General features: G+C 44.8%; 1 protein-coding gene across 8 annotated transcripts in view; it reads right to left on the bottom strand.

Annotated features, from left to right (window-relative positions):
• The window catches only part of LOC106590348 (protein tyrosine phosphatase receptor type Ma), a 306,057-nt gene that overhangs the window by 113,256 nt on the left and 170,184 nt on the right, over positions 1-22,617 (bottom strand). For all 8 annotated transcript variants that reach the window (XM_045710833.2, XM_045710836.2, XM_045710841.2 and 5 more), the window contains exons 10-11: positions 17,159-17,360; positions 16,610-16,712 (exon numbers count right to left, since the gene is read on the bottom strand). In XM_045710833.2, coding sequence (XP_045566789.1) covers positions 16,610-16,712; positions 17,159-17,360 — 305 coding nt within the window. The remainder of the gene's footprint in view (positions 1-16,609; positions 16,713-17,158; positions 17,361-22,617) is intronic.

The following is a 22,617-nucleotide window of genomic DNA, read 5'->3' as shown; positions in this document are numbered from 1 at the left end:
GCAACCCAGAGAAATAGACCGCCATCTCATTTACAGGGCGCTATAGCGATAGCAGTCGGGCGGGCAATATCCCATCTATGTGGAGGGATTTAAATGGCATGAAATAAAAGGGGGAACTGTGCAAGCGTTCCCGGCTTGCTCTCGGCCAGGATATTTGACGACTGAACCCGACACTGGCTGGGGATGAGCGGTCGGCTGTAAGTGTGTACCAAATTATAATGATATGAAAAAGGTTCCTACTAGCGCACCAGCCCCCTATTCCGTGTCAGGCCTGGAATTAAGTTTATTATAAGAAGAGAGATCAGCATCCATGATCCAACCCTGAACCAGGCTTCCTGGTGAGAAATTAGAGCAGGGTAGAAAGCCGTGGGAAGCAGCAGAGACAATAGGCAATATTAATAGGAACTGGAAAAGGATTGGGTGGGAGACAAAGTACTTTTTCAGTATGCGGGTGACGGATCAAGTAAGCCCAAGTCCAAAGCCTTTTCCCAATGCAATAGATTGGGATATTGGCAGGGAGGTAGGGAAGGAACAAATGAACATGGAGGTGAAATGACAAGTAGGCCCAGGCAGGCAGGGAGGGAGCCAGGTGGGTCTCTATATTAGTCCAGTGTGTGTTAGTCCATGAACACAATGGAGCGCAACACAGCAGAACAGAAGCAGCTAAATAAGAGGGAACGATTCAGCCTCTCTTTTTCTCCCTCCTAAAGAGCAGCACCAAGAAAAATGAGCTCCGAAAGTACCCTGGCCTCCACTATTTGTCCTTTAAATAATTCAAACACCTAAAAGGTCAAAACACTCTTCTCACTCACTTCTCCTTTATCAAAGTCTGGTTGTAGACAGAGTAGAGAGGGAGAGAGGAGTTTGCATTGCATTGAGGCAAATGGACAAGCGTCACTGGTAATGAGGTTGAGGTGTGTGAACAGATATACAATCGGTACTCTGATAATTCAAGAGCAGATACTACCTTTCATAATAAGTTAACAGAAAATGAGTATGAACATTGAATATGAGTTTGAACACTGAATATGAACATTGAATAGGAGTTTGAATATTGCTGATTTGATCCCGGGCCTCTTTGTGACACTCCAACATTAAAACTATAATTGCTGTAATTAGCTCAAAATAATCCTTTATTTAATTGAGATGGTAATGCAACCCAAAAAGGTTCATGTGAAAAAAATTGCTCATTTAATCAAATGTTATGGCTAATCAGGATATCTGAAGCCATCAGCCCACAAATCATAATTAAAAGCAAATCAACAATCATAACAATCTCATTTTGTCAATCCTTATAACTAACCATGATGTTTTATAATATAACATAATGGAATATATGTGCAGCTTGTACCGGGTTGCTCGAGTGTACAGCACAGCATCTGCATCACTTTTAGTTTTGGTCACTTTTAAATGGAGCATAACGTTTAGCTGACCTAACATCAAGGCTGTTTATTGTGAGTGTTACTCATGCACAGTCAAGTGGAACTGAAGGGGGAGTGAGGTGCAAAGACAACGTACAACAAATTCAGCTGATCTCTGACCTTTCCAGGAAGTAACCATCTGCTTTCACCTGAGCAGAATCTCTAGAAAAAAATACTTTCAAACAAGAACCGAGAAAGCTCCAGAGTCCTGACTCCACTTGCCACAATCACAATTCCCGACGGCCCACACCTGTGTAAAGCCCCGAAACAACATGTTTGTCTTGGAAGTAACACAGTTTGTTGGGTTGAGTGCTCTTCAAACTGGAGGCTGCCTATTCGATATTCAATAATTACATTTCCCCCTGGCTTAGTCTACATCCATTGGTGAATAGATCGGTCATAAACTGCTTGAGAATATTGGGGCAGGTCCCCGTGAACATGCTAGTCGCTTCCGCTCTTTGAGCTGTATAGCTCATTACAGACAAGAAGAACTTCCCCAGTATCAATAAGTTCCCTTCTGACTTTCTCCGAAGCCCCCCGAACCCTCTTGGCGCAGCGCTATTTAACGATAAAATCTATGTAATAAAATATTAATTATGGTGAAGAGGCAGGCGAGAAATAAGAGGGCTAATTACAAACCCTGCACAGAACCAAAGACAGGGCAGAGACTGAGGGAGGGAGGGAGGGAGGGAGGGAGGGAGGGAGGGAGGGAGGGAGGGAGGGAGGGAGGGAGGGAGGGAGGGAGGGAGGGAGGGAGGGAGGGAGGGAGGGAGGGGAAAAGAAGAGTAGAGAGTGGAGGATGAGTATGATGAAGAGGAAGAAGAGAGAAGAGGATGGCAGCTAGGTGGGAGATTGGGAGAAGAAGAGGAGCTGAGGAGAACATTAAGTCACAGATTTAGGGCCTCCTTAAAGGGCAGCCATTACTTTAAGAGGCCGTCACCGCAGTGATTTATCCCTCCCTACCTCCACCAGGTATCCCAGGTGACTGTGCCTCTGGGACAGATGCCTCCCATTGTTCTTACCCATTATAGTTCTAACCAAGAGATCCTTCTGTGAAGGTACAGAACATTATAGCCTGGCTAAACCAGACTGAACGCAATGCGGTGAGTGTTGCATTCAGTCTGGTTAAACCAGGCTAAAAGTAAAGGAACTAATTGAGCCCTTCAGAAGAAAATCCAGACTAAGAAATAGCAACTGAAATGTTGTAATTTTGTATTATTATGCCAACGAGGGAAATAATGCCTATATGTCTGAATAGAACAAGCAGCATAAACCGATAAACAGCGGTTGCAGTAAAAGCCTATTATGATAATGCTATGATAAAGCACAATTCTGTTTACCGCCAGACAACAGGTCAAAAGTTGATATTTTCTCTGCAAATTACCGGGGTGAAAAATGTGTCTGCTTTCTGGGCCCAGCCAGTAAAGAGAGAAAAACATAAGCTCAGGGGCTGGAACCGGAGAAGAACGATGCATCTTCAATAAATAATACAAAACCCAGCACAAATGGCTGCTCCAAGGCTACCTGCAACGTCTAGATATCATTTTGAGAAAAACAACTCCCACTTAATTAAATATTTTTCTCTCCCGGTGCCCCCAGGGCACTAGTAAATGTCCTGAGAATTGGAAGAAAATCAAGAGAAATGTGCATCAATACAGGACAAAATGGCTGCCACTCATCTATTCCTTCTTCCCAGCTAAAATATCAGAATTTATTGGACAACCATCAGGATTATCATAGTGAAAAATACATATTGGAGTGCCGCATACTTAAAAGCAAGGCGTTGGCAGATTATGAGTATAATCATTTATTTTTCCTTCAGGAGAGTTGGAAAATGCTGATGGCAAAACTGTCTCCATGATCTCACTGCGGGCTTAATATCGGCAACAATCTCCTCTGGCCTTAGCTTCACCGCGAGCGATGGAACTGCTGAGACACCAACTGAAAACGAAGCAAAAAAGTTTTTACAGATCACATCGTGGCCAGACTACGGTTGTTTTTTTCTCTGACTTTTGTTGTTCTAGTACTATTTAGTGTTCAATTAACTCTCCTTCATTCAATCCACAACAATCAATGAGGATACTTAGAGAGAGAAAGAGAAGTGGGGCTATTAACTGGCCACTTCGTAGCTTCCCAGGGAAAAGAGAGAAATCTTTTGAGAGGAATTCAAATGAGGTTGGGCTGGGAGACAATCTTTAGTGGCTGACACTGGTCCAGGAGAGGCATGGAGGTTTGGGGGAGGGGTTAGGAGGATGGTTTCAGGGGCGGAAATCCCGGGGGGGACGGGGGGGACACGACCCCCCCATCATGGGAAAAATATGATTTGTCCCCCCCAATATATCACTGAAACATAACTATGTAATTTAAATAATATTAATAATACGCAATGAAAGCAATTGTGCTGATTATAGACACTTAATAGCGCGTTTTTAAGTTTCAAAAGATTGCGACCCCCCCACCCTTTGCCTCACAATGGTTTGATCCACTGCCAGTTCCTTAGTTGGCAAGGTAACAGAGGGGTCGTGTCTACTGTCTGAAAGGCACTCAATGAACGTAACTGACGTAAGGTTAATCCAGTCAATCGCGCACACACACTAGCTGAATATGCAGAGCTAGCGCGCAAATATGAACTATTAAGCTAGCTAGTACCTATTCCATTTATGTTGCGTCATCAAAGATGGAATCTTTGCTATCGTCAATTTATTCCAAGATCATTTACATTTACATTTAAGTCATTTAGCAGACGCTCTTATCCAGAGCGACTTACAAATTGGTGCATTCACCTTATAATATCCAGTGGAACAACCACTTTACAATAGTGCATCTAAATCTTTAAGGGGGGGTTAGAAGGATTACTTTATCCTATCCCAGGTATTCCTTAAAGAGGTGGGGTTTCAGGTGACTCCGGAAGGTGGTGATTGACTCCGCTGTCCTGGCGTCGTGAGGGAGCTTGTTCCACCATTGGGGTGCCAGAGCAGCGAACAGTTTTGACTGGGCTGAGCGGGAACTGTGCTTCCTCAGAGGTAGGGAGGCGAGCAGGTCAGAGGTGGATGAACGCAGTGCCCTTGTTTGGGTGTAGGGCCTGATCAGAGCCTGAAGGTACGGAGGTGCCGTTCCCCTCACAGCTCCATAGGCAAGCACCATGGTCTTGCTTATGGAGATCAGCATGCAGATGATGTAAGTTAGTGCTTCAAAGTCCCTGTGATAAGGTTAGCGATAAACTGAAGTCCAAACTGAACAGAACTACACTCTCTTCTACCATTGTCTTAAATATATTTAATGGTCTCGTTGCAAAAGCTAAATTGTCGCAAGGGAACTTTTATTTATTTATTTTATTTCACCTTTATTTAACCCGGTAGCAAAGATTATAGCAAACACCACTGAAACTGAATTGGTGCTCGCTAGCTTTGCAAATTCAGCTATTGTTGGAAGCCAGCCAATATGAAACAAACTATTAAAATTACAAAAGGTTGCAGCATATGTTGTGTAAATGGTGAACTCATACAGCTGTCAACTCTTGTCATTTTAATCCGTTTCACATTTGCTAGCTACCTTTTAGATCGAAGCCCAAATAGAATGATAGAAGATGATAGAAGCCCATCTCCTACTGTAAATAACCTGTGTGTGTGTGTAGCCAGCCAGCCAGGTAGAAAAATGGCAGAAAAATAAAAGACGGACATCAGAGTATTTTTCAATACACCAAAACGCATAGTAAGAACCCTAGTAGCCTAATATCTCAAAGACTAGTTGATAAAATGTTCATAAGAAAGAAATGAAACTCTAATGGAAATGTTTCACAATGATGTCATTATGCAGAGCAGGCAACAGATGGCACACAGACAGCAGAGTTGGGGACAGATATGCAGGGACAGACTGGCAGAGACAGGGAGTCTCAGGTAAGTTTGTTGAGTCTTTGTTTGGCAACATTATGAAAGGTTCTCAATTTTTTTGACTTGTAAAATAGGAACATAATTGGAAAATGCCATGGATACCCCCACTCTCAACTTAAACTGGTGACTGAACTAAGATTTGTTAAAGGCAATGGTATTGCTGTTGTGATTAGTTGTGTAGTTTTGGGTACCGGTAGTTAGGAGTACGGCAAACACCTTATTTCTTTGGTTCCTCAATATACATTTACCATATTACAATGTAGGCTATGTGTTACAGCACTACTTTTGGTGTCCCCCTCAGGAATTGCTCTTGAGAAAATTTCATGTAATTGTCCCCTCCAAAGTTGATATCAGATTTTCGCCCCTGGATTGTTTCCCCCAAGGTGGTGTAAATCACCACCTCTACATGGCCTTGCAGTCAGCCAGGAGCAAACACCTATGAAGAACTAGTTCTACTTAGCCAGGAACCGATTGGAGCAGAACACAGAGAGAGATAGCTAAGAGACTGTAAACATGGTCATAGTCATTATAAAAGCAGGGAGAGAAGTGGGACTGTGTGCTTTGAGAGAGATGAAAGGTGAGAAAACATTCCACAGCCAACGACTCAGACCAACCACCTGGTGAGTGAGTGAGTGACAGAGAGCAGGTTGCGAGAGAAAGAAAAAAAAGGGAGGTAGACAGAAAGGGAGAGAAGGTAGAGAGAGAGAGAGAGGCAGAGGCAACAAAGCTAAACACTGTTTCAGTCGGGCAACCTCAGCTGACACCAATTAGGGCTCCTTGTGCCGCGCTGCCAGCTCCGTTTCAGTGTGGCGCCCCACGTGACGCTAGACCAATTACACACAGCCTCCTCGTTGGCATGGACTCAATGGTGACCCGGGACTTTGAGAGGAGAGGAGAGGATGAACAGAATAAAAAACAGAATGAGGCGGTGAAAGGAAAGAAGTGAGGGAGGAGGCCAATGAGGTCTAATTAACTTTGCATAATGTTTTCCCTTGCTAGTCTCAACTCAGCGATAACACCACTATTGATCCTCCCAAACTATCCTTTCAGTTACCTCAAACTCTCCCCTCAGGCAGTGGTCCAGTACTGCCCCCTCCACTCTGTGACTGATTTAGGGATAAAGGGACTGCATGGCCCCATCTCCTGAGGCCAGCATCGACAGCACTCCTCCCCCTGTAGCCTCCACCTGTCTCCCTGCTCCCTTATTTATCGCCTCCCCCATAAAGTAGGAGCAGGTCTACACAAATGAGGCCAAGCTGCACAGATTAAATGTCACTTAAATCTCAGGGAAACTTGCTGAGGAGGCTCCCACTGTGGATGGAGCCTGGACCCGGGAGGTATGACAGAGTTATAGGAAAGGGCAGGAAGAGAGGGTTGGAGATGAGCAGATAAGGGGAGATAGGGAATGTATATGCCTATCTAGTGATAGCCTGTGGCCACCTGACGCAAACACATTCAGCTCAGCAGGAACAGGAGCACTTAGGAGGGAGGATAGGGGAAGGGGGAGCCTCTGACCTGGGAGACTGAGCAACAAACTCTCCCTGGAACAACAACCTTGTTTTCAGAGGGCTAGGCCCTTGAGGTCTCACCGGGGCCCAGCCCTCGTGTATCACTCTCCAGGGTTACACCCCACCAGTCATTATGCCTGATAGACTGACACATAGAGAGTTCTGTGGGGACACAGGGGTGTGGAGGCCCCCCAGAGGCCCCTGCCTGCCATTGTCTCAATGTAACCTCATCACAACGTTTCCTGTCCGCGTACACAGGAATCATGAGGAGAGTAGGAAACGTTCTTTGTCACAACACGGCGCCACACAAAACGCTAGGAGGACAATACCCTCTTCCTCTGTGAATGAATATAAAAAAGTGGTTACCCTCATGAGAGAAGACATGTGGTAATGTGTTACCTTCCGAGGGGGGATGGACAAAACAGGACAGGTAGTAATGTGAAATCTCCCCTGGGGGGATGGATAAAACAGAACAGGTAATAATGTGAAACCTCCCCTGGGGGGATGGATAAAACAGGACAGGTAGTAATGTGAAACCTCCCCTGGGGGGATGGATAAAACAGAAGACACGTGGTAATGTGAAACCTCCCCTGGGGGGATGGATAAAACAGAACAGGTAGTAATGTGAAACCTCCCCTGGGGGGATGGATAAAACAGGACAGGTAGTAATGTGAAACCTCCCCTGGGGGGATGGATAAAACAGAACAGGTAATAATGTGAAACCTCCCCTGGGGGGGATGGATAAAACAGAAGACACGTGGTAATGTGAAACCTCCCCTGGGGGGATGGATAAAACAGCACAAGTAGTAATGTGAAACCTCCCCTGGGGGGATGGATAAAACAGCACAAGTAGTAATGTGAAACCTCCCCTGGGGGATGGATAAAACAGGACAGGTAGTAATGTGAAACCTCCCCTGGGGGGATGGATAAAACAGGACAGGTAGTAATGTGAAATCTCCCCTGGGGGGATGGATAAAACAGGACAAGTAGTAATGTGAAACCTCCCCTGGGGGGATGGATAAAACAGGACAGGTATAATGTGAAACCTCCCCTGGGGGGATGGATAAAACAGGACAGGTAATGTGAAACTCCCCTGGGGGATGGATAAAACAGGACAGGGTAATGTGAAACCTCCCCTGGGGGGATGGATAAAACAGGACAGGTAGTAATGTGAAACCTCCCCTGGGGGGATGGATAAAACAGGACAAGTAGTAATGTGAAACCTCCCCTGGGGGGGATGGATAAAACAGGACAGAGTGGTAATGTGAGACCTCCCCTGGGGGGATGGATAAAACAGGACAGGTAGTAATGTGAAACCTCCCCTGGGGGGGATGGATAAAACAGGACAGGTAGTAATGTGAAACCTCCCCTGGGGGGATGGATAAAACAGGACAGGTAGTAATGTGAAACCTCCCCTGGGGGATGGATAAAACAGGACAGGTAGTAATGTGAAACCTCCCCTGGGGGGATGGATAAAACAGGACAGGTAGTAATGTGAAACCTCCCCTGGGGGGGATGGATAAAACAGGACAAGTGGTAATGTGAAACCTCCCCTGGGGGGATGGATAAAACAGGACAGGTAGTAATGTGAAACCTCCCCTGGGGGGATGGATAAAACAGGACAAGTGGTAATGTGAAACCTCCCCTGGGGGGATGGATAAAACAGGACAGGTAGTAATGTGAAACCTCCCCTGGGGGGATGGATAAAACAGGACAGGTAGTAATGTGAAACCTCCCCTGGGGGGATGGATAAAACAGGACAGGTAGTAATGTGATAGAGCAGATCACAAAATTTGAGAAATAAGGGATCTTGTTCCCTCCCTCTCTCTTAAATTCGACAGGCTTTATTGGCATGGAAAGTGTAACCACATACATTGCCAAAGCAAACATATAGGAACATAGTAAATCAATGACGACAGAAAGGGACTCTCTTTCCCTCTCCCTCCACATCCCTCTCCCTCCACATCCCTCTCACCCCCCCTTCTCTTCCTTAAGTTTGGGTCAGTCACAGTGGTCAGATATTCTGCCACTGTGTACTCTGTTTAGGGCCAAATAGCATTCTAGTTCGCTCAGTTTTTGTGTAAATTATTTCCAATGTGTCAAGTAATTATCTTTATGTTTTCTCATGATTTGGTTGGGTCCAATTGTGTTGTTATCCTGGGGCTCTGTGGGGTCTGTTTGCGTTTGTGAACAGAGCCCCAGGACCAGCTTGCTTAGGGGACTCTTCTCAAGGTTAATTTCTCTGTAGGTGATGGCTTTATTATGGATGGTTTGGGAATCGCTTCCTTTTAGGGGCTTGTAGAATTTAACGTCTCTTTTCTGGATTTTGATCATTAATGGGTATCGGCCTAATTCTGCTCTGCATGCATTATTTCTTGTTTTACGTTGTACACAGAGGATATTTTGGCAGAATTCTGCAGGCAGAGTCTCAATTTGGTGTTTGTCCCATTTTGTGAATTCTTGTTGTCCCATTTTATGATCTTAGCCAGATCCTAAATTGGTATGTCAAATTTTAATGTTCCTTTTGATGGCTTCTTGCCTTGTCTCTCAGATAGTTCACAGCTTTGTGGAAGTTACCTGTGGCGCTGATGTTTAGGCCGAGATATGTATCATTTTTTGTGTGCTCTAGGGCAACAGTGTCTAGATGGAATTTGTATTCGTGGTCCTGGCAACTGGACCTTTTTAAGAACATCATTATTTTTGTCTTAATGAGATTTACTGTCAGGGCCCAGGTCTGACAGAATCTGTGCAGAAGATGTAGGTGCTGCTGTAGGCCCTCCTTGGTTGGGGACAGAAGCACCAGATCATCTGCAAACAGTAGACATTTTACTTCAGATTCTAGTAGGGTGAGGCCGGGTGCTGCAGACTGTTCTAGTGCCCTTGCCAATTCGTTGATATATATGTTGAAGAGGGTGGGGCTTAAGCTTCATCCCTGTCTCATCCCCCGGCCCTGTGGAAAGAAATGTGTTTTTTTCCATTTTAACCGCACACTTGTTGTTTGTGTACATGGATTTTATAATGTCCTATGTTTTCCCCCCAACACCACTTTCCATCAATTTCTATAGCAGACCCTCATGTCAAATTGAGACTCAAGTTTTTCTGAAATCAACAAAGTATGAGAAGACTTTGCCTTTGTTCTGGTTTTTTGTTTGTCAATTAGGGTATGCAGGGTGAATATGTGGTCTGTCATACAGTAATTTGGTAAAAAAACAATTTGACATTTGCTCAGTACATTGTTTTCACTGAGGAAATATATGAGTCTGCTTGCCCCACGGGCCTTTTTGGGTTGGAGGGTTTCTATTTTGTCCTGTAGTTCTTTCAATGGAATTGGAGAATCCAGTGGGTTATGGTAGTCTTTAATAGTTGATTCTAAGATTTGTATTTGATCATGTACATGTTTTTGCTGTTTGTTCTTTATTATAGAGCCAAAAAGATTGGAGAAGTGGTTTATCCATACATCTCTGTTTTGGATAGATAACTCTTCATGTTGTTGTTTGTTTAGAGTTTTCCTATTCCCCAGAAGTGGTTTGATTCTATGGATTCTTCAAGTACATTGAGCTGATTTCTGACGTGCTGTTCCTTCTTTTTCCATAGTGTATTTCTGTATTGTTTTAGTGATTCACCATAGGTTCAGGTTTTCTATGTTTTGGTTGGATAGGTTCCTCAATTTCTTTCTTAGGTTTTTGGATTCTTCATCAAACCATTTGTCATTGTTGTTAATTTTCTTAGGTTGTCTGCTTGAAATGTTTTGATTTGATAGGGAAGCTGAGAGGTCAAATACTGTTTAGGTTTTTGACTGCCAAGTTTACACCTTCACTATTACAGTGAAACCTTTTGTCCAGGAAATTGTCTAGAAGGGATTGAATTTGTTGTTGCCTAAACGTTTCTTTGGTAGATTTCCACACTATTTTCCTTCCAGCTACAGCATTTCTTAATATTATTCAGTTCCTTTGGCTTTGACGCCTCATGATTGAGCATAGCTCTGTTCAAGTAGAGTGTGATTTTGCTGTGATCTGATAGAACGTTCACAGTCAGTCCACTGACACCCCTAAGAGACTCTGGGTTGAGGTCAGTGATAAAGTAGTCTACAGTACTACTGCCAAGAGATGAGCTATAGGTATACCTACCATAGGAGTGTCCTCGAAGTCTACCATTGACTATGTACATACCCAGCATACAACAGAGATGCAAGAGTTGTGACCCGTTTTTGTTGGTTATGTTGCGTAGTTGTGTCTAGGGGGGCATATGGGGGAGGGAATGCTGTCCTGTTTGTCCCCCTGTGTGCTGAGGGTGTCGGGTTCTTGTCCAATTCTGGCATTTAGTTTGCCACAGACTAGCACATGTCCCTGAGCCTGTAAATTGTTGATCTCCCCCTCTGGGATGGAGGAGCTGTCGTCGTTAAAGTATGGGGATTCTATTGGGGGAATATAGGTAGCACACCAGGACATTTCTCTCTGTTGAGATCATTTCCTTATTAATTTCTAGCCAGATGTACAATGTTCCTGTTTTGACTAGGTCTGCTCTATACCAAATTAGCATACCCCGAGTCTCTTCCCTGTTTCACACCTGGTAGTTTGGTGGATGGGACTACCAGCTCTCTGTAAACTAGAGGGCAACCAGTGGGTCTGTCTCCTTTATACCATGTTTCTTGTCGGATGATAATGTCTGTATGCTCTTTAGGCCAAAGGCAGATCACCTCAGACCTTGTATATTCCAGAATGAGATAGTAAAAGCTTTGTGTTCCATAGTGTCTAGTGTTGTTTTTGTGTGGTTTAGGCCAGGAACATCAAAGTAGGTGTGAGCAGAGCATGTTGAGCATCTGATAAATACCTCTTAGGTCAAAGGATGGTGCTTGGGCAGATGTAATAGTGGGCTTGGGCCTGTTGCTCTGCTCACGGCCTGGGCATATGTCCTGCTGTCATGTTGACGTCCTTGCCGCAGGGGTGGGGGGGCATAGGGTGGGCAGAAGGGACATAGGTCTGATATGGTGGGGCCTATATAGGGTGTGGCCAGGGTTTGCTTGGGGTGGTCTTAGCTGGTTGGGGTGTGGCTGGTGATGGTGTGGTCTGGGTGTAGGTCCTCTTGGCGTGGGTTCTCTAGGTGCAGGTCCTTCGGGAGGGGGTCTTGCAGGTGTGGAAGGGTCTCTCGCTGGTCTGGGCAGGGTGTCCGTTGCTCTGTTGCTCCTGTGTGAGGGTCTGGGGCTACAGTTGAGGGTGACATCCTTCAGGGTTCTGGCAAAAGTTGGGATTGCTGCCTTGTAGAGGTGGACCTGGTCGTCAAGGCTGTTCAAGTCCAGGGTGGAGTGGTGGGCCAGGTATACTTTAGGTTTTGAGGCACAGTCACGAGAAATGCTTGCATTCACCCGCTGTATGGTGGCAGGGTGAAAGTATTTTCATGGTAGCAGGGTAGAGATGACCACTTGTGTGTTGGGGAAAGTGGAAGAAGCTTTTTCAATCACTCCCTTGACTGCTGTGGCCACCCTTTCCTGGGCCCCCAGGTCATTTGTGCCCATGTGAATTGTGATGTGGCTGGGGACCCTAGTCTGTCCTCCAGGACATGCCTAGTGTTTGGGCACCAGAGTTTAGCCACTTTGTGTTAGGGAAAAGGTTTATCCTCTTGAATGTATTTGCCATTTGAGTTAATGAGGAGAACAATCTTTGGCTTTTGTGTGTCCTCAGTGGATGTGGGGGGGGGGGGGGCTATCGAGGGAACTGACAGGAGGGATGTTAGGAGGGGGTGTGGTCTGTTGGGTTGGTGGGTCCTGTGTTGTCTGTCTCATTGTGGTGTTGAGGTTGTGGTGCGGTCTGAGGTGGGCTGCTCTCTCTCCCTCCCCCTCTCTCTCCCTCCCCCTCTCTCTCCCTCCCCCTCTCTCTCACTCCCCCTCTCTCTCCCTCCCCCTCTCTCTCCCTCCCCCTCTCTCTCACTCCCCCTCTCTCTCCCTCCCCCTCTCTCTCCCTCCCCCTCTCTCTCACTCCCCCTCTCTCTCACTCCCCCTCTCTCTCACTCCCCCTCTCTCTCACTCCCCCTCTCTCGGGAGTGTTGCTGGCTGTCCTCGGAGAAACAGATGACAGAGAGAAAGTGGTTTGACTCTGTAGCTGAGGCGATGCTGGGTTTAGGAGGCGTCACAAATCTTTCTCCACAGCGCTGGGTAAACGCTTGTCTTGGCACAGGGGGTGAGGAGGTTTGTGTGTGTGTCTATATGCGTGTGTGTGCGCTCGTCTGAGCATGTGTGAGTGCGGGGTGGTGTGTGTCCTAGCCCTGGTGCGGCAGATTCGACACATAGGCGCGAACGCGAACCTGACTGACAGTAATCCATTTAAAGGAGTAACTTGCCCCTGGTTAGGCTGCCATTGTAGCGCCACACATATGTAACGCTGCCAGACAGACCGCCCTTCAAATACCAGCCTGTCAATGATCCAGTCCCTCACAAGGCATTATGCCCCAAATGCGACATGACAGACAGAGGTATTTTTGTGTGCGTCCCAACTCTTTGCTTTTACCAAACGTTTACAATCAGTTTGAAGGGTTGCAGTCTTAACGAAATGTATCACGGAAAAACATCTGGTATTTCACATTAAAATCTGTCTGGCTCAATCCCATCGGCAGGGAGGACTCTCATTATGGCGAATAAGTATGCATGTTCTTACACAGTATGTGGTGTATTCGTTTTGATCTCTTTGAGCCGTTGACAGGGTAACCAACATGTTATGAACAACATCAACTCCAATGCTACCGACTCCATGTTAAAACAAAGTGACAAAAATATCTCCAAAGAAGAGCGGTGTCATACGATAACGAATTGCTCAAAAGCTCACATGGTTTCTCTTAATTCACTCCACTTTGTAGCAACAGAGGATTACCTCTTCAGCCACAGTCTGTGCCGTGACAGTCTGTGCCGTGACAGTCTGTGCCGTGACAGTCTGTGCCGTGACAGTCTGTGCCGTGACAGTCTGTGCATGTCTGTGTGGTATGAATCTTTCTCTCCCTCTGACTTTGAGACTCCGTGACTCCGTCTGACTCTCCCTCTCCTTCTGACTAACTCTTTCTCTTGAGACCTACTGTGTAGTTCTCCACTGTCATTCTGTCATAATATGCTGGAGGGAGTAAAAGAGGAGACTCCTTCAAATCCTGTTTTTCATCAACATCCTCCTTTTTTTATCTCCTGCCCTATATTTTCTCCTTGACTTTCAACTTAGTGTCTTGTCTCCTCAGCCCACCCGCCTCTTCTTTTGAAGGGATATGGCGCTCCTGACTAAGTGTGTTTGTCACCTTTCTTCTTGACAGACTGCTACATATGTAACAAGTGAGTAGCTGGCAAGCATGCACGCACAATTTCATTCAGAGTGCCGAGATCACCTTCCTACAAATCATGGTGGTAGCTGGAAACACAAAAGGTACACTTTGAAGGAGACCCTTCTTAATGTCATGGACCTTTGAAATACATGCATGTTAATGAGCGTAATCGCCTATTGAATGGAAATGCACACTGAGTTGTCAAGCCAGAACACTGCTGTGACCAAGGCCTAGGAATCTCAAAGAAACGTCAAAGGCATAGAAATTGGGAATCATATTTAATCATTGTTCTTGTTATATGCAGTAGTACTACATATTATGTCACTTAATTGACAGTTGATAATGCTCTTCAATATACAATATCAGAATTTCTCAAATGTGCCACGAAATGACAAATAATTCCAAATGAATCATATATCGCTCCAATTTACAGCCTTTGGTTTTCTTAATTTTCCTGGTGAGACATTGTGCTGGGATTATAAGGAGTTATACAAACCAGCGAACATTTTAGCCGGCAAATCCCCTCTTTAATCTTTTAGCGAATCCCTACCAGTCAACAAAAGACAGACTCAATGCGCTAATTAGCGAATCCTGTGATTTCATTAAAACCCGTTAACTGTAATTAAGATGGCAAAGACGGGCCCATGTGACAGGAAGACAATCGTCGAAAGGTCATCAGGGAGAGAAAAAAAGTGTACCTGATTTGGATTGGAGGATTGGAGCAGGGCTGACAGTTTCCTTTACATTTTTGGTGTTAATCTTAACGTATAGTAGTGGGGTTTGGGGAGGGCGTTGTGACACCCATCATTGGTGACACTATTATTAAATTGTTCAATTAAAAGGATAATGTTTGGCGGAGCGTGAATTCCAGTGTCCTACTTTTTATGGATACCTTGCGGTGTTTGGCTTAGTCTACCTTATCTAAATAATGACAATATGCCACTTAGAATACGCTTTTATACAAAGCAACTTCCAGTACACTTAGGGCATTCCTTTATAGAATGTGATCGGCAGGTGAAAAAACCTAATATCACTACCGTCCATCTGTGTAACTTAGGCTCTATTCAGGTGAGGTGGAGAGAGAGGCCTCTCTGTGTTTCTCTCAGTGTCTTTTGTCACTTTGCTCAAACGGCCATTAAAGTGGCTTCAGACAGGAGTGGACAGTAAATACTTCATGATGGGCCACCAGGTGCTAAAGCACATGCTCATTTATTTATACCGGCTGGTTTCTTCATACTAAAATACTTTTATCCTTCCTTTTGATAACAGAGACAGGTTGTCCTGTGTGTGTGTGGGTGTGTGTGTGTGTGTGTGTGTGTGTGTGTGTGTGTGTGTGTGGGCCCATAGAGAAACTGGTTATCTCCTCAGTCTGAAACATTAAAACATGTAATCACTCTAGCTGCTGGCCAGCCCCTGTGTGTGTGTCCCCGTCATGTCTGTGTGTGTCTGTCGTGTCTGTGTGGGTCTATGAATGATTAAAAGAGCACAAAACTTGTGATAATGTTGTCTTAATGCAGTGCAAGGACTTCATGACTAAAGAGCAAACTACAGTAACGACGACAGTAGTAGGATATCCTGTCTGTGTGAAGGACAACCTCAGCCCAACCGGCTAGCATATCTGCAGTCTGCGCACACACACACACACACACACACACACACACACACACACACACACACACACACACACACACACACACACACACACACACACACACACACACACACACACACACACACACACACACACACACACACACACACACACACACACACACACACACACACACACACACACACACACACACACACCTTAGTGCCAGACAAATTACAGCCGTAGGTTTCGTGGAGAACTCGTCGGCAGCACTAGCAGTAGTGGCCAATGAAGGAAGGATAACGTAGCTGGGGTGTGGGAACCTGCCAGCACTGTTATTGATTTCTCTCTCAACCAAGAGAAAAATAAAGGCCCAAACCACCGTTTATGCTCCCAGGCAAGCCTATTGCATATTTCTGTTTATTTTCAGTGGTGTGCAAATCATAGGAGAGACACCCTTGACCACAATCTTTGCTTCCAGAAGGAGGAAGAATCGAGAAGTAGAGAGAGAAAGAGGAGGAGATTGAGATTGCTCATCTTTGGAGTCTGAGAGAACAACTTTATTCTTATCTTTAAAAGGCAAAAAAAAAGTGCTGCTTGCTCAGATCAAATGCCCACATTAATACATGCTGATAATGTTAAAAAACGAAATATGTTGTTGTGGATAATATCACCAGCCTCCCAAGACAATTACAATCAATTAGAACGGAGGGCCATCAGAGGGAGACGGCTGTGGTGGTTGGTGGCCGTTTGTGAGGGCCGTTTGTGAGGGCCGTTTGCGCGGTGAAAGAAATTGTGGGAGCAAGAGGAGAGGACGACAGTGGCTGGAGTGAGGGCAGGGTGTTTATCACTGTGTGTGTGACGTGCGTGTGTGTGTAGGGCTGTTTGATGTGTGAATAGGTCTACCTGACAGGGGCTCCTCTGCTCTGGGCAGGCTTAAGCAGGACAGTGACTGTGCTGTCTGTCTGGTTCAGGGGAGTCTCCTGGTCATAGCCTGGCATCAACGGAGCTGGGGGGGGACACATGAGCACAGGAGACGGTGACTTGACTGACAAATAAAGACAGACGGAGACCCGGAGACAGACAGAGACAAGAGACAGGAGACAGAGACAGGAGACAGAGACAGACAGGAGACAGAGACAGACAGGAGACAGAGACAGACAGGAGACAGAGACATACAGGAGACAGACAGGAGACATACAGGAGACAGAGACAGACAGGAGACAGAGACAGACAGGAGACAGACAGGAAACAGAGACAGACAGGAAACAGAGAGACAGGAAACAGAGAGACAGGAGACAGAGAACAGCAAGTACACACAAACGCAGACAAACGCTACACCCAGTAACAATAAACACAGCTATATATTACTGGGGATCTCCTGGAAGATTTAGGGCTCTACAGTAGGTTGTCCAGGATTATTGGTTAGTTGGTCCTGGTCATTGTTTCTCCTACCTGATATCTTGGTGGTGAACTGGGTGATGACGGGGGGTCCGAAGCCCTTGACGGTGCTGGCCCGGATGGTGAAGGAGTATGTGGAGCCGGGGTAGAGACCCACAAACATGTGGGACGTCTCGTTGCTGAACTTAAACACCTTGCCGCTCTGGTTGGTCAGGTCAAACTCCGTGTCGAAGGAGCTCAAGGCCTTGTAGGATATCTGTGGATTGACACACAACCTAGATTAGATGATTAGATATGACAAGTTTATATCAAAGTTTCAAATCTAGCGTCAGGCTTGCTATGGTCATAGCTATGGTTAGTTTTGGTGTATGGTAAGGATAATGGCGTACATCTATAAAACTACAATGTACTACAATACTGAAAGTGTTAGCACACAAAATTAGAGTTTGCATCCAGAGCCCTTGATAGTGAAACCTGTACTGAACTTTCCATAGAAGCTTCATTCAAGTCTGTCACAACGTTGAAAAGGGAGGAACTTGTGGGCAAAACTGCAGACAGATAACGCACAGCTCCAATGTCATTTCCGTGATGGATTGAATGAGCGAGAGTTTGGGCGGGGGGGGGGGGGGGGGGGGACACTGTTGTTTTATTCTAAAGCCCCCACCCCATCGAGCAGGAGATTGGAGGCCCCGGGAATTTCTTTCTGAAAGGGAGTGCAGCGGAGCGGCAAGTACACTCCTCCTCCCTCCCCTCATTCATATAACTTTATCAGCTCTCCCTCTCTCTCAGTAAGCTTCATTTAAATAAATCATTCGGTCTCCCCTAATGGAAAGCTCCATTATTATTCCGTTCTGATTCCCAATTAAGAAGCACAATGGGGAGTGTTGGAGTGCGGTGGCGGCCATTTGTATCCATCAGGTGTGAAATGCTGTTGCTCAGGGCTCTGGTGGGACATTAGTCTTCATCAGGCAGGGCGGGAGGCAGGCAGGGAGAGAGGAACGCATATGGCTCATTTTAAAAGGCTAGATAGCTAGCATTGAGCAGTATTATCACACACAAGGCTGATTGGTGGGGTGAGGGATTTTCAGTTAGAAAAGGAGGATTGGATAGCGTTCAGTTAGGAGCAGGGGAAGTCGCCATGGTGACTGTGGTCATGTTTTGGTCAGTGACACATAAGGCAACACTGAATGGTATGATGACACCTTCACTTTGGCAAACTTGAAGAATGCAATGACCAGACATAGAAACAATTTCCTAGGGAACAGCTCCTATGTAGTACTACATACAGAGCTATTGAAGTACTTAATGACTTATGACAATTAATCAACACAATAAAAGTTTGCTTGTAACACCAGTCATAGTAGAATAGCCCTGAATGTGTCTCAACGCAAAGGGCCAGCTGTACATCTTCAAGGCAAAGCCCCAAAGAACAAGCCCATACTACAACTACCGAACTGAGACAAAGCACAGTAAAGATGTGCCAACCCTGAACAAAATGCTGTTTTGGAGTGAGAGATGCATGGCTCACAGTCAAATACTGAAGAGCATATGAGACAAGCTGAATGTCAGCCAATGATAATGGAGTTGACTTTATCACAGTCTTATGAGGCAGATAAAAACCTTTTGATTTGTCCAACTTGATCACAATAGCAGCTCAGAGTTACAGGGGTGGAGGTGACAGAATATCATTCCATTATGTGCATACCTGACAGCTTAATTGGAGAATTTCAGCATAAATTTGGTTCTGGTACAATGGCACTTTTGAACTCACTAAAAAGCCTCGAAAATCGCATTGTGTGGAGAGCGGAAGTGCATGTCAAACGCAAGGCAAACGCTGCGATGGGAGAAACATGTAGTGCTACAGTAGCCTATTCACATGAACAGTGCTTTACAATGATGTTTTATGTACAAATGTGGATTATAGGAAACCACACAGCTATAAGACTCAAACCGGTATTAAGTTGTGAAAGTTATTTTGAGGTTGTGAAGGTTCTTTTGAGGTTGTGTAATTGTTGAAGAGGGCCAGATGTTTCCGTCTTGACGCCACAGTGTTGTTGAAGGGTATTTTAAAGGCTGCAATCTTTATAAATACTGGATGATGTCAGACAGATTAAGTGCAGCATGTTTTACCCTGTCTAAGGTATGCCCCACGCTCCTGTCAAATTAAAGTCCTATGACAACCAGGCTCAAGTACTGTATGCCACCAGTTTCTATTCCAGCAGTTTGAGGATTAACTTTTTTAACTGCCTATTTTAACAGTGTTCGCTACAATAATACATGTTTGGTCCATTCAATCTTTGAAGATCACACTGTATATTCTCTGACTCACGATTGATTTACGAGAACATATCACAAGAGGAAGAGCTACTTCAGTAATTTTCAATAAAAGAGGTATCTACAGTCGTGGCCAAAAGGTTTGAGAATGACACAAATATGAATTTTCACAAAGTCTGCTGCCTCAGTTTGTATGATGGCAATTTGCATATACTCCAGAATGTTATGAAGAGTGATCAGATGAATTGCAAAGTTCCTCTTTGCCATGCAAATGAACTGAATCCCCCAAAAACATTTCCACTGCATTTCAGCCCTGCCACAAAAGGACCAGGGCTGAAGATCACTCTGTCATGCTGATTGAGTTCGAATAACAGACTGGAAGCTTCAAAATGAGGGCAGTGATTGGAATCATTGTTCTTTCTCTGTCAAAAATGGTTATCTGCAAGGAAACACGTGCCGTCATCATTGCTTTGCACAAAAAGGGCTTCACAGGCAAGGATATTGCTGCCAGTAAGATTGCACCTAAATCAACCATTTATCGGATCATCAAGAACTTCAAGGAGAGCGGTTCAATGTTGTGAAGAAGGCTTCAGGGAGCCCAAGAAAGTCCAGCAAGCGCCAGGACTGTCTCCTAAAGTTGATTCAGCTGCGGGATCGGGGCACCACCAGTACAGAGCTTGATCAGGAATGGCAGCAGGTAAAGAGTTTTGGAGGATGGCCTGGTGTCAAGAAGGGCAGCAAAGAAGCCACTTCTCTCCAGGAAAAACATCAGGGACAGACTGATATTCTGCAAAAGGTACAGGGATTGGAGTGCTGAGGACTGGGGTAAAGTCATTTTCTCTGATGAATCCCCTTTCCGATTGTTTGGGGCATCCGGAAAAAAGCTTGTCCAGAGAAGACGAGGTGAGCTCTACCATCAGTCCTGTGTCATGCCAACAGTAAAGCATTCTGAGACCATTCATGTGTGAGGTTGCTTCTCAGCCAAGGGAGTGGACTCACTCACAATTTTGCCTAAGAACATAGCCATGAATAAAGAATGGTACCAACACTTCCTCTGAGAGCAACTTCTCCTAACTATCCAGGAACAGTTTGGTGACGAACAATGCCTTTTCCAGCATGATGGAGCACTTTGCAATAAGGCAAAAGTGATAACTAAGTGGCTCGGGGAACAAAACATTGATATTTTGGTTCCATGACCAGGAAACTCCCCAGACCTTAATCCCATTGAGAACTTGTGGTCAATCCTCAAGAGGCAGGTGGACAAACAAAAACCCACACATTTTCACAAACTCCAAGCATTGATTATGCAAGAATGGGCTGCCATCAGTCAGGATGTGGCCCAGAAGTTAATTGACAGCATGCCAGGGCGGTTTGAGGTCTTGAAAAATAAGGGTCAACACTGCAAATATTAACTCTTTGCATCAACTTAATGTAATTGTCAATAAAAGCCTTTGACACTTATGAAATGCTTGTAATTATACTTCAGTATTCCATAGTAATATCTGACAAAAATATCTAAAGACACTGAGGCAGCAGACTTTGTGAAAATGAATATTTGTGTCATTCTCAAAACGTTTGGCTACGACTGTAGTTCTGCCACACCACTGACGCTGTACTGTTGAGGGCATCAATCCACATGTGCATACTCACAAACTCAGGGAAGCAATTATACTTTTGACTTATCCCCAAAACGTGGGATACAGGGGTCTGATTGAACAAGGCCCCAAGTTGTAACTTTAATTTCCTCCCTGGTTGTTGGGGAAACTCGTTTAATTCCTTGTCAGTTGTATTAGGAGCTCCATTCTGGGGCACAGGGCTGGGCTGGTGTTGGGAGTGCTGTCGAAGTGGGTTCAGTGGGTAATAGATTGTGTTAACAAGCCTCAGTGCATGCAGGCCTTAAGGTTATTAGGTTGGATTTATTAGATAATTAAGGGCCCGGAGTGAATGAAAGATGGAAGCCGCCCAGCTCCTGCCAGGCACAAGATGGATGTGCGTTAGAGAGAGAGCGGGAGACCGAGAAAGACAGTGAGCGAGAGAGACCGAGAGAAAAGGACAGAGAGAGAGAGACACAGAGGGACAGAGGGAGAGAAAGAGACAGAAAGAGAGAGCAGAAACCTACCAGAAAACAATTAGCCAACAACAAATTCCATCCCTCTTAGACAACTTCCCGGATAAAATGTTTCACTGCAAAAGTGAAGGGGTAAACTTGGCAGAAGAAAGCCTAAATAGTACATCTGACCTCTCAGCTTCCCCATCAAATCTAAACATTTCAACCAGACAACCTTAGAAAATTAACAACAATGACAAATGGTTTGATGAAGAATGGAAAAACCTAAGAAAGGAATTGAGGAACCGATCCAACCAAAAACACAGAGACAAACCTGAGCCTAAAACTTCATTATAAAGCCTCACAGTGGTGGTGTTATAATACCCATAAAACCTAGCGGTCAAACAGGGAAAACGGTTCCAATTGTTTTTCCACCATTCATTTTTCCCATAGGGAATTTTGGAAACACTTAAAATAAGGGCTGTGCTTCGTGTAGGCTTACCTTGCATTACGTTTTGATAACCATGTAAATCTCTCTCGGACAAGCTGACTTTTATCAATATATTTGGCTCTATTTAGTCTCAGAAAATCTACAAATCGCTGCAAGCTTCTGCACGTCATCTCTAGCTGACACCTTTGCTAACAGGTATTGTCTTCTTTATAACTTGCACAATAGAGTTCACAGAATTGGGCATTTAAATATATTTTGCCAATGTATTTATTACATTATTTAGCTAACATTAGATAGTTAATCCAGAGATTCTTACCTTTGCCTCGATTCGGCAGTCTCATCCAGATCGTGGCCTTTGTAGTTCTTTATGATAGCCACATTAGCAGCTTATTGGCATTTAATTTTTTGGGGTGTAAATGCAGGCTAATATATTGATAAAAGTCACCCGGTTATCAATGCGTCATGCAAGGGTAAGCCTACACGAAACACAGTCCTTATTTTAACTGTTTCTAAAATCCCCTATGGGAAAAATGAATGGTGGGAAAAAAATTGGAACCATTCCCTTGTTTGACGCTAGGTTTTATGGGTATTATGACTCATACTGTGGTACTCTATGTTGAAACACTAAAACAGTGCAAAAAATACACAGGGAACAGCACGTCAGAAATCAGCTTAATGTAATTGAAGAATCTATTGAATTGAACCACTTCTGGGAAAATTGGAACACACTAAAAACAACAA

The sequence above is a fragment of the Salmo salar genome, chromosome 29 (assembly GCF_965601325.2).
Source record: "Salmo salar chromosome 29, fSalSal1, whole genome shotgun sequence".
NCBI classification, from domain to species: domain Eukaryota; kingdom Metazoa; phylum Chordata; class Actinopteri; order Salmoniformes; family Salmonidae; genus Salmo; species Salmo salar.
The sequence above is the reverse complement of the archived record's forward strand: the minus strand, read 5'-3'. Positions and strand labels throughout refer to the sequence as shown.